The sequence below is a fragment of the Nylanderia fulva genome, unplaced genomic scaffold, assembly GCF_048542155.1.
Source record: "Nylanderia fulva isolate GAGA-0341 unplaced genomic scaffold, ASM4854215v1 Scaffold458, whole genome shotgun sequence".
Lineage (NCBI taxonomy): Eukaryota > Metazoa > Arthropoda > Insecta > Hymenoptera > Formicidae > Nylanderia > Nylanderia fulva.
In genome coordinates, this window is record NW_028190541.1 from 10,833 (window position 1) to 23,956 (window position 13,124).

The window sequence follows — 13,124 nt, forward strand, 5'->3', positions numbered from 1 at the left end:
TTACTGAAATCGATTCATAGCTTCCCGTTTTACCTTACTGCCGAGGAGAAGGGAGGGTGTGGTGACGGGAAGGGTTTTTATCTCGGGAAGGAGGTAACAGAGTGTTAGGAGGATCGGGGATGACCCTCGCCAATTAGCGGAGGGGAAAAGAGAAGGGGGGCAGGCGTGGCGGGGGCGGATTGTTGAGAGCTTAGTCGACACGTGTGCGTAGTGGGGTAGCTAGGAGTAAGGTTGGAAAGAGTTGGTTAAATAATAGTGTCAGAGTGTTCTTCAGTTTGCACAGGCGTGTCTGTAAATATTTTAGGTATATCCTTAGGTGACCCATAAAATAAGCAATGAGAGATATATGCCTTGAGAGAAATAGAAGAGTGAGAGGAGAAAGGAGAAATTTTCACTATCTGGTAAGTGTGAACATTTTGTTGCCATGTCTTTCCGTAAAATAGTCCCACGTAAGCTTTCTTTGTTCTCTGCTCCACATAGATTAGCAAATTCACGCATCAATTTACTCGCTTTTAAATATCTAAATCGTTTTTTATCTGCACCTGGCAATCCAAATATATATGGATTTTTTGAACTTACTCCTGCCAATTTCCGATATCTTAAAATTATGTCTAAAGCCTCTTTCATTTTAGCATTCAAAAGGACTGGGACGTTCCGATTTAGCTTGCGCTTGCCACGAATTGTGAAACGAATGTACTTTAAAGCAGATATTTTTTCTTTTTGTGGTAACCTTTTATATAATTCATTCTCTTTTGTAATTTTTATGAAATTTTTGTAATCAACAATGTAAGCTCTTTCTATCTCTCCTGCACGTCGCCGATTGAAAATTTGAATCATTATTAATATTGCTTCAGCAAGTGATTTCCAAGCACAAAACGTGAATTTATTTTTTATTTCTCGCATGCTAGATACTCTTATTTCTTCTAAATAATTGGTTAACTTTTTGATATCTGATGTTTTCGGAAGATTAACTTTTTTCTTTCGACTGTTTCTAGTCTGTATTTCTGTAACTGTTTTATTAACGGTACTACCATATTCGACTTCTAAAATCTTTAGAAAATTTTTTGCTTTGCTGATTTTTGTTTTTCGTATTCATGTTGTTTAATAAATTCGTTGATTAAGATCTTACATAATTTTTTTAAACATGTGCCCATAGCTGTAGCATTATATGGTATATCATATGATTCTGTGTCTTCATTATATTTAGCAATTATATTTACTGCTTTTATAGCAATATCATAATATTTCGGGTCAAATAGCATTTGTAATTCTTGTATTGCCGGTTCTATTGATTTTAATACTTCTAAATATCGTCCAAGAAGTCGTAATTGTTGTCGTATGTGGTCTCCTAAATGCTGCAATTTATGAATTTGACAGAGGTAATTTCCGTATAGTATAATTAATAAATCGTACTTTATTAATTTATAAATATTGTCATTTCGCATGACAGGAAGAATGTCCTTTCTTAATTTATGGCTTGCACGATTATGAACAGATTGTGCAGCGCTTCGTGCTAATTTTAATACATTTCGAGTTGTATCTTTCTTCTTAGCACAAATGCGATAACGATAATGATGCCTGAGATTATGTATTGCATAATGTCCTCTACACTTAGAACATGGTAAAAAATAAGAACCACATTGCTTCTCTTCTTTAGTAGATCTTCTTACAACAATCATGGAACCGTTATTTAAATCTGCCTGTGTATTATATTTAAAATTGCCTCTTTTTCTTATTTGACTAATTGCATTTCTTCGCTCTCTAGATTTTTTTGGAAGTAATAAAAACATTTTTACTTCTTCTTCATTTTTATGTTTTAATTCTAGGTGCCGAGCAATTTTACTTTGCATAGTATTGCAGTAAAAGCAAAAATTATATTTTTTATCTCCTTTGGGCCCTTGAGACAATTCTACAAATAATTCATCATCTTTGCATGTTTCTATTTCTTTTTCTAACATATTTTTTTCGTTTGCATTTTCTGAAGAATTTGTTAATATGCTAAATTCATTATTTGCAATTTCTAAATCATCATTTATTTCAATATCAGTATGTTCAATATCAGTATCATTTGAACTCTGAATAGATGGTTCATAATCTGAATCTTTATCGCTTACATTAGAAATTTTATTTTTCTCAAAATCTGAAATAATAAACATTTTAAAAGATTTTATTTTAAAAATATATGAATGTTAAAAATATTATGCTTTATTTTTATCAAATTATTCTATCAAATTATAGAAATGCTAAGTAAAGAAAATAATTGAGTAAAATTAATAAATTTTATTTATTGACAATTTAATAAGTTAATACTTAATGAATTTAATTTTTAAAAATAACAAATTAAAGTTAAATTATATTTAAAAAGTATACCACATTATTTACATTAAGTTAGCTTAATTCAAAAGAATTTATAAACGATATGTAACGCGTCGTCTACAATGAGATTTTTAGACGTAAGACTTAAGAAATTGACTAATACAGTCGAAGAGAGATTATTCTTCTCTAATCTTGTCTGTGATTGTTCAATTTCTTACGTCTTACGTTTTAAAATCTCATTGTAAACGACGCTTAACTACTTTTTTATTATTGTGAGCGAAGAAAAAAAATTAAAAATTAGTTTATATTATATTTTTAGTTATTAAATTAGTATTAGTTTATATTACCCTACGTAATAATTTGATGGATAAAAATTATTAAATATTTTATTTAAGCTTAATAACAAATCTAAATTTAACTTTTATAATATTGTTCTTTTTAAATATACTGTAAATATACTGTCTTTAGCGAAACCAATATTGCGAACATAATTAAATACTTTTTAAAGGAACAAATTAATAAAAATATACATACCTGTATTTTGCGAGACATTTTCAATTTGTGAGTTACTGCAATATAATTTATTGTCATTGTTATTTATATCGTTGTTTATAGAAGAATTCTTAACTCCGTTTAAATCACAAAATGGTACTATAGTGCTGTCCAGTTCAGTATTTTCAGTGATAGATGTAAACGTGGATTTATTTTCAGCTAGTACTTCGTGAATCATTTCTTCTCCATTATTATTATTTAAATTTGTACCACAATTTTCAAAATTATTTATGTCTATTCCATTCATATCAGAAACATTTACATCAGAAAGATTTACATCAGAAAGTTCCAAATTCCCCAGAATAGATGTATTACATGAACTATTTGCTGTTGTGTCACTACTTTTTGATAAAATAGTCATATTTATTTTGCATTTCTTGTCTTCTATAATTCGAGGATAGGTTTTAGAAGATTTAGTTTTATCTAATGTATGACTTTGTAAATTTTCATTAGTTATAACATTGCTCTGTAATTTATCATTGTGAAAATCGGACTTCACATCCAAATCTAAATATGAGTTTACTATAGTATTTGATTCCTCATGTTGAATATGAAATTGATTTATTGTGTCTGCATTGGAAGCACATTTGTCATTATTTGTTATATTAATTGGCTCATTACCTGCAAATAATTCAAAAACATCTTTGTAAATATTACTCTTAATAATATAACTTACACGTATGGCTTTTATTGTTGTTTGTGTCCATTAAAAATTGCTTTCGACAAAGATTTCATTACTGCGTAATGCTACCCAGATATCACAATAGTTCGCAGAGTTCAAAAGAGTTCGCAAAGAATTTAGTGAAGCTTCAATAAATTCTTTGCGAACTCTTTTGAACTCTTTGCAAACTATTGTGCTATCTGGGTAGAATAGCAGTTCATTATTTATAACAATTTTTTAATAATATTATAACATAATACACATTTTTTAAATATATTTTTATTGAAATAAATTAAATTACTTTACTTTATGTTATCTTATTACATACTTCATAATTTGTTAATGATACATATATCCAATTTATTATATCTTTCACTGCTCTTCTAAATTGCATCAGTGAACCAACTGCATCTACAATGTTAAACTGTGCATTCTTAAATTTACTTTGTGAAGCAATTCTGAAGATTGTTACAAATTATTAGTATAGAAATTACTTATAATTAGTATAGCGTTAGTATCATTTCTATGTTTCTTCACACGCAATAAATTAAATTTATTTTATTAAAATTAAATTAAGATTCTATTAAATGCTTAAATTATTGTATCATTTGATTTACTTAATATTAGAATAGAGGTCTGATAAGATATATTTTAAGATATATACTTTCGACAAAGATTCTCTTACAGCACAGTGCTAGAATATTGAAACTTCAGTATTTAAATACTAAAAGTAACAATATTAAAGAATTTGATCTTTCACATATAATTTATGCAGTATAATAGGCAATAATTATAATTATAAAAAAAATCAGTATATAAAAATTACCAGTAGTTTCATTATTTTCACATTGGTCACTTGACCCTTTGTTAACATCCTTTATTAGAATTTTTGGTGAGTTGGTATCTATGTTCTTTTTTATTTCTATAAGAGTGTGTCTTTCATCTGAAAATAACTAAAATTAATTGCATTTTTTCCGTAACATTTGTTAAATATTTTTTCATTTGAACCAATTGGATATGATTGCAATTTCTTGTATTTTTTATTATTATTTATATTTATTATAATGTTCTAAACATCCAAAAATTTTAAATAATATTTTATTTTTCAAATCCTGGAATACACCATTATACATAGAATTATTCCAGGGCAGTCCTGGAAATCACTATTGTCCTGAAAGCTGCCATTATGCAAGTGTCTTGGAAGACTTTAAAACATAATATCTCGAGAACGGAAAGAAACATTTAACTTTTCTAGGTCACAATCAGTTTATTTTACTTACCCGATTTACAAAGAAATATTCCAACCCATCGTTTCCATTGTCTAATTTTATCAAATAATCTTTTTTCTTTTTAATTAGACTTGTAGATTTCACAACTATTAATGTTTTAGTATGTTTCAATTTGAGTAAAGAAAACATAGTTTGGCTAAAGTAAAAAGCTAAAAATACCAAAAATAATGAAATATTTTCATCAAAACTAATATTAGTACCGCGCAATTCAAGGCTATATAACCTGCATACAAAACCGGCACACAGCATGTGTCGCCAGAGAGAAAGATGAGAGCGGCCAGGCCGGCGTTTTGGCTGTTACCGTTTTTACGGGACTGCTTGAAGCGCCCCTCGCACCCGTTTTCAATATCGGAACTAACTGCACACCCATTTTCTGGCAAGGTCGATAAAGTTTGTATTTGGTGCGAGTCCGTGCTACGCCCATAATTTTCGTGTTAACTCAGTATCACGTATTCATTCTGTATATGTGCGATCTTTTCTCTTTATATATATATATATATATATATATATATTTATATAATTTGTATAAAAACTAAAATATAATTATTAAAATATATATATATATATATGTGTAATGAAATATATAAATCTTATTTTAATTAAAATAAAAAGAACGATTAATTGTTCGACCACTTGGATTTTGGAATGTAATTTTTAATATATATTATATTATATTTAATATTTATCGCCGCTTCTATTAATATGAAGTGCAATGTCAACGTGCAATAATGTACAATTATTTAAAGTTTCCATGCCTAATGTATCATGCCGGTATAAAAGAACGTCAAGTAGCATGCGTAGCCGAGCGACTAAGATGACGAGCTGAAATCGTGGACATTTCAAGTTCAAACCCCTGCCTTTTTCAGATTTTTTTTTTCACTTTTTTCAAATAAGTTATTATGTGTAAGAATAATCAATATATCATTATTTGATAATTTTTTTTGTAATGGAACAAAATAAATTATTTTTTAATTCTGCAAGGAATTTAATTATTAATGCAAACGCCCACACACATAATTTAGATATTAAATTTTTTTTAGTTCAAATGTTTCTTGCAATCTGTATACGACAATCAGTCCACTCGCTGTGCCACAGATTGCATCGCATAATACGCTCAGAGTTATAATACGATAGAGATCGCTTTTTTTCGCTGTTTTTCCTTGAAATAAATAAATTTTACGTGTTGTGTACGCGTGTTTAGTATATTTGTTTCTTTCATATTAATTTTAACTATAATTAGTTTTTTAATTAAGATTATTTTAGTGTTAGTTGTTTATTTGTTAGTGTCCTGTTTTCTTTAATTTCGCATTTTTTAATTTTCTTTTTTTTTTTGGTGTTGGTGCTAATTATTATTTTTATTTTACAATGTCGAGTAAACACCGGTTTTACGATAAATGTGTGTATTTAAATTGCACAAATATTAGGACAAAAGATGGAAAACGTTTATTTCGATTTCCATTACAAACGGGTGCGAGACATGATTTATGGTTACGCAATAGTGGTGAGTTTATAAAATTGATTTACTTATTTATATCAATATATAATATATATTGATATGATATATGAAACAAATATATATATATATATATATATATATATATATTCTTTGTTTTTTTTAATAAAATATGTCAGATATTATGTATGTTTACGTATGGATTACGTTGAAGTGTTTTTTTGCCGCGTTTTTCTGATCTCGCCGAACGATTCGCGAATCCTGTGCGAATAAAAAACGATGCGCGTGTGTGTGTGCGTGCGATTGTGATGATCAGTTTCAGTTCGTCTTCAACGCTTGACGAGAGAAGAGGTCCCGAACTACTGTAAGTTTATAAAAACATATTTTTGTATAACACATTAGAACGATTTTATATTATTTTTTTTGTCTAGAAAACGTTATGAAAACGATCTTGACGACGGCGACGATGCCGGTGGCGACCACGACGACGACGACGGAGACAATGCCGGTGCCGACGGCGACTATGCCGGTGCCGACGACGACGACGACGACGGAGACAATGCTGGTGCCGACGGCGACCATGCCGGTGCCGACGGCGACCATGCCGGTGCCGACGGCGACCATGCCGGTGCCGACAACGGCAATGCCGACGATGATGCCGATGCCGATGTCGATGCCAACGGCGACGATGCCAATAACGATGCGGGCCATGCCAGTGTCGACGACGACGGAGACGATGCCGGTGCCGACGGCGACCATGCCGGTGCCGACGGCGACCATGCCGGTGCCGACAACGGCAATGCCGACGGAGACGATGCCGGTGCCGACAACGGCAATGCCGATGCCGATGCCGATGCCGAGAACGATGCCGGGAACGATACCAATGCCGACGGTGATGCCGATGGCGACGATGCCGACGATGCCATTGACGATGACGGCGACGATGCCGACTGTATCTATTTCATTAACTGTAAGTAATTTTATTTTAAATTTGTATTAGCATAGTACTTTTTTATATAAATCGTTTCATTAATTGTATTATTTCTATGTCTATATATATATATACAGGGTGTTCAAAAAGTCCCGGACCGGTTGAATACTGAACTTGTAAAGTAGGCGTCGCACTGAAAAATGACCGTGATAAAAGTTGTAGGAATCCCTGGCTATCCGATAGTGACCTTGGCTGTGACCTTGACCTTGACCTTCAAGGTCATTTAAAGGTCAAGTCGATTTTTTTAAATGGAACCCTATATTTTTGACCCCGGAAACGAAAAGAGCGGAAATCATATCTGAACGTGAAATTTTCCGCTCTTTTCGTTTCCGGGGTCAAAAATATGGGTTCCATTTAAAAAATCGACTTGACCTTTAAATGACCTTGAGATTACAAGGTCACAGCCAAGGTCACCATCGGATAGCCAGGGATTCCTACAACTTTTATCACGGTCATTTTTCAGTGCGACGCCTACTTTACAAGTTCAGTATTCAACCGGTCCGGGACTTTTTGAACACCCTGTATGTGTGTGTGTGTGTGTGTGTGTGTGTGTGTGTGTGTGTGTGTGTGTATCGATAATATACATATCAATATATTCTTCATTTTGTATGTTTCAGCCGGAAGAATTACAACATTTTCTATTCTACATGCATGGTAGAGGAGGAGGAAGAGCAGGAAGATGGAGAGGAAGAGGCAGAGAAGGCAGAAGGGGCAGAGGCAGAGGCGGAATTAATATTTTTTTATAATTAGAAAAAAAATTTAATTTGTTTTCCATTTTTCTTAAGGAAAATGAAACTCATTATTTCTAAAAAAATATTTAATTTTTATATATATATATGTGCAGAATCTGTAAACTTAAGATATACAGAAATATAATAAAGTATTGTAACTATACCTTTTATCTCAATTATTTGTAATGCCACTGTATATGTATATATATATCTCTAACATTAATAACAGGGTGAGTTTTTCTAATCTTAAGAGGCAAATATTTGGAAATCACGGGGTTATAGAAAAAAAGTTTAATTTTTTAATTCTACATAAACTGCAATTTTCTAAAGTGTTCCTCTTTTTAATATTAGAAGAAGTAAAAATGTTTTTAAAATAAAAAATATAAATTTTTAATTAATATATGAATAAATTTATATATTTATATGCAGTTATATAACTTTTCTTTTTGAAAAACACTTGGTTTATTAAATTCAATTATTGTGAAAAAACTAATTAACTGTGAAAAGTCTTTTAGAATTTATTATTTAATTTAATCTTGTTCAAAAATTAGTTTTATCTTTGACATTGCCATAATATTTGCACATGTGATTAAAGCACATATTTGTTACATGTCTCCTTGACATATTATGCAAGTAAAGAAAAATATTTATTTGGATTCTCTTTAATATCATACAGCTTTTATAACTTTCTAAATAATAAAATTAATAATTTTTTTACACGTATAGGAAAATGTTTTAAGAAACCATATATATATCTTAAATTTAATTTAAATATGACAAGAGAATATACAGGGTGAGTCTTTTTAATCTTAACAGGCAAATATTTTGAAATCACAAAGTTATAGAAAAAAATGTTTCGTACAAAAGTTGTAGGGTTCAGAGGGGGACATAAGATGGTGCCATTGATTTGACATTGGATAGTCAATTGAAGGTCATGTAAAGGTTCACCTTCAATTTTTAAAATGGAACTACCTATTTTTCATTACACATTCTTGTAGATTATCTCAAAAGCTTTCCAAAATTCTATAATAAAGTATTTCTATAAGTAAAAACAATATTTTTTTATATTTGAAATTTAGAGAATCGTTATAAAAGGCCTAAAGAAAGAAACATTTTAGATCGGTGCTGCTAGCGCAGCGGAAGAGGACATGAGTAGTAATCTCGGGATCCCAGGTTTCAAAACTTGGTCTCTGCCTTTTTTTATTTATTTTATTTTATTTTATATGTATTACTTATTATGTAAAAAAATAAATATTCGGCAAATATTTATTGTTGGATATGCATATTTCTCATTATATTTAAATGCAGAAAATGATTGAAATATAAATAAAATATTTTTACAGAGAAATATTTTTACTCTTTTTGCAGATTTATATATATTTAAAAATTAGATTTGCCGAATATTTATTTTTTTTATATAATAATTTTAGTTTTTTACATAATAAATAATACATTTAAAATAAAATCAAACAAAATAAATATAAAAGAAGAAAGCACAGTCTAAATATAATTATGCACAATTTTGTTTTTTATATTTTTTTATATTCGTTATTATTGCATTAATTGTAGTTATAATTATTTCTTCTTTTTTTATCATAATTAATTAGAAATATGAAATACATGATGTTTTTTCAGTCACTCACTCATCTACACACACACACACACACACACACACACACACATAAAATGTTTTTCTTCTATTTCTGTTGCAGGAAATACTAGATTGGAAAAATGGTCTCCCGAGTCCCTTAAATGTGCAGAATTATGCGAGGACCATTTTAATGATGACTGCTTCACAAATAGTTCAAAAAGAAGATTGAAGCGGGATGCTGTACCAATCCATTTTGAAAGTGAGTACAATTATGCACAGCGAAAAAAAAAGCAGACAAATGGAAATAGATAGACTAGCTCAAGAAGTAGACATACAGCAAGGAGTTGAAGTAATCGAAAAAAACGCCACACCAGTTATTGCATCTACCAGTTGTACAATAAATTCAGATATCGTAATGATGAATGAGCAACCGGCAGAACAATCACTTAAAACATATAGACCATCAAATTTATGTTTTGATATTCCAGCGGAAGAGGAAAATATCATAGAATGGATACATCTAGAGCCGCCCAACTATGAAAGAATTATTAATAAACCTGATTTGCCAAAGAAAGAAAAAATCAATAAAACAAAAAATACGAATAATGAATTACATATTATAATTAATAATTTAAAACGTGAAAATGCTCGGTTGCAAAAACACATAAAAAGTTTAAAATATCGGCTACGTATGAGACGTATACCTAAAAAGCCAAAGGAAAATAAACAAAAAAAAAGGTAGTAAAAAGATTGATAAATGAACTAGAATTGCACCCTGTGGCAAAAGCTATGATAAATTTACAGTTACATACACCAAATGCAAAATATACAGAAGAAGAAAAAAATTTATCGAGGCAACTTTATTATTATTCACCCTCTGCATTTTGTCGCAGAAAGCGGGTTGCAATTTTCCTGGACAGCGAACAATACGAAGATGGTTAGAAGAATATGACATAAAACCAGGATTCTGCAATTTTATATTTAATAAATTAAAAGAAAAAATAACTCAATTACCAATGGAGGAAAGAGTGTGTGCTTTGAAATGGGATGAAATGTATATTAAATCGTATGAGGAATATTCATCTAAGTTAAATGAAATAGAAGGCCTTGTAGATCTCGGACCTCTAGGTAGAAAATCAGAGAGAGCTAAATGTGTGTTTGTGTTTTGTTTAGATAGTTTAAATGCACGGCACCCATGGCGTCAACCTATAGCATATTTTCTTCCAGGAAAATGTATGAAGGCGAATGAAATAATTATTTTATTAAAAGAATGTTTAGATAGATTATATGAAACAGGTGCTGATGTGCAACTTGTGACATGTGATCAAGGCACATGCAATCAAAGTGCTTATGCTCAACTCGGTGTTGATACATCAGAGCAATTTTTCATATATAAAGAAAAAAAATATTACGCTTCCTTTGATTTTCCGCATCTGGTAAAAAGATTGGCAAGTTTCCTGAGGACGCATAAAAACATCTATTGCGATGGAAATATAATTGCTTCCTACTCCGACTTTGAAACGACATGGTCCATCGACAATTCCACAAAAGGAGGTTCTAATTTATTGTCACACATAACAGAAGCGCACATTCGTCCAAATAGTTTCGAAGCTATGAATGTGAAAAGAGCATTCCAATTATTCAGTCATACTTTTGCAGCCGCGATAAGAACAGCTGGCCATGCAGGAGAATTAAATACAAATACATGGCAAGCTACAGCCGATTTTGCAGAACGCATGAATGATATTATCGATGCTTGCAATTCATACAGTTTAAATGTTAAATTTGGCGGAAAACGACCATTATCCCCTAAAAATCCAGATATTGAGATTTTATTAACAGAATTTGTAGAATGGTGTTTAAAATGGTCAAAATCACCAGAAAAAATAACTAAAGTACCTTGTTTCAACGGTTTTGTTATAACTATAAAAGCTATTCTTGCAACTTATAAAGCACTCTTAAGTAAAAATGAAGAATTTGAATTAGCAACAGGATTATGCAATCAAGACTCCGTGCAACATTTATTTTCCAAACTTCGACAACGCGGAGGATTTAATCCTAATCCGACTGCAAGAATGATACGACTTTCCATCAGGCACATACTTTCCACGGGATATATTCAAACGAGTGACAAAGGCAATGTACAATGCCCAGAAACAGAGACTCTGATTAATGAACCGAGTAAACTTACTAAGGCTATAGAAAATGTTATGGAAATCAGCAGTACAACTCTAGAATATGATGTTGATGAAAACGATAAGTTACTTGCAGAGGATGCAAATATAGTCGAAGAATATTTTGATTACAAAAATATCGAAAATGATGAACAACATAGCAGTTACGATGACAATGCAATAGCATTCTTCGCTGGATTTGTGGCACGTCGAAGTTTTCAAAAAAATAATTGTGAAAAATGCCGCGATGTTATGATGAAAACGCCAATGGACAAGTTAACAGCAAATGAGAAATACATACAATTTAGAGAATATCCGAATGATGATGAAGACGCTCCGACAATTACAAAATTAGTACGCCCAACAAATTATTTTATAAACATAATGAGAATACAGTTATTAGTATTTAATAAAACATGGCAGCATTATTGGGCATCTACACAAATTCTGGATAAAATTGTTGCGGAGTGTATAGAAGAAACAAATAAAATGCATGCTACATGGTTTGATATTAATGATGTGTGTTATAATCATCGAGTGCAAACATTAAGATATATGATTCTTGTAAAAATATACTCTCGCACGAGATACAATAATCATGCTGGAAAAAAAACTGGTGCACCTCTCAGAAAAGTTAAAAATTTTTCGAACAAATAAAACAATTGCGTAAAAATTATTCAATGGAAAAATTTAAGAAAGGAATATATATATATATATATATATATATATATATATATATATATATACAAACGTAAGCGTAAGCGCTTACGTTTAGTTCTCTACCATAGGCCTAAAAAAGAAAATGAAAGCAACAGAATTTAAAAAAGAAGAAAAAAGAGAAAGAAGATGAAAAAATAATAGGAAAAGGTAAAAAAGGTAAAAACTAAAAGGTAAACTAAAAGGTAAAAAAAATAAGACAAATCAAAGAAATTACATACGTACGTAGACACATTAATCCTTTCTTTTGTTATGTTTACTTGTATCATGATATTGCATTGCAACGCTCAAATGCATACAATATTAAATATTTGCAAATAATTTAACTTTTTAATAAACATTATTTTTGAATGATAAAAAATAAGTAGGAATTTTTCAATTTCGTAGAAGATCGCAATAACAGTTGAAACATTAGCCTAAATCACACACTGCCAGGTTCTATCACGGATATTAAATAAAAAAGGTTTAATATGCGATCATGCTAAGAAATTTATAAAATCATGAGCATTTTTATTATTAGCAATAATGTGATACAAGTAATGATAGTAATAAGATTTAAAGAACATTTTAACAATAAAAATATGATCATTGGCATATGATATTCTAGAGAGAATAAGGAAAAATTAATAAATACATATACATTTGCTAC

At 30.4% G+C, this 13,124-nt stretch overlaps 3 protein-coding genes across 3 annotated transcripts; 2 read left to right on the plus strand and 1 right to left on the minus strand.

Annotated features, from left to right (window-relative positions):
- Positions 1–395: 395 nt before the first annotated feature.
- LOC114928860 (uncharacterized) lies at positions 396–5,089 on the minus strand (the record flags this gene model as incomplete). The annotated part of the gene is given in 6 exon segments (XM_085486632.1): positions 396–1,071; positions 1,074–2,140; positions 2,851–3,489; positions 4,356–4,482; positions 4,810–4,967; positions 5,042–5,089. Coding segments are annotated over 5 exon segments (2,647 nt in total), but the record flags the coding sequence as incomplete, so codon positions are not given.
- Positions 5,090–6,586: 1,497 nt separating this feature from the next.
- Positions 6,587–8,156, plus strand: LOC146721540 (uncharacterized). The gene is made up of 3 exons (XM_085486633.1): positions 6,587–6,635; positions 6,703–7,241; positions 7,880–8,156. Exons 2-3 carry the CDS (start codon positions 6,711–6,713, stop codon positions 8,006–8,008), a joined length of 660 nt encoding a protein of 219 aa, XP_085342759.1. The 5' UTR covers positions 6,587–6,635; positions 6,703–6,710; the 3' UTR covers positions 8,009–8,156.
- Positions 8,157–11,659: 3,503 nt separating this feature from the next.
- LOC146721541 (uncharacterized) lies at positions 11,660–12,415 on the plus strand. Its single transcript, XM_085486630.1, has one exon. It carries the CDS (start codon positions 11,660–11,662, stop codon positions 12,413–12,415), a length of 756 nt encoding a protein of 251 aa, XP_085342756.1.
- Positions 12,416–13,124: the final 709 nt, after the last annotated feature.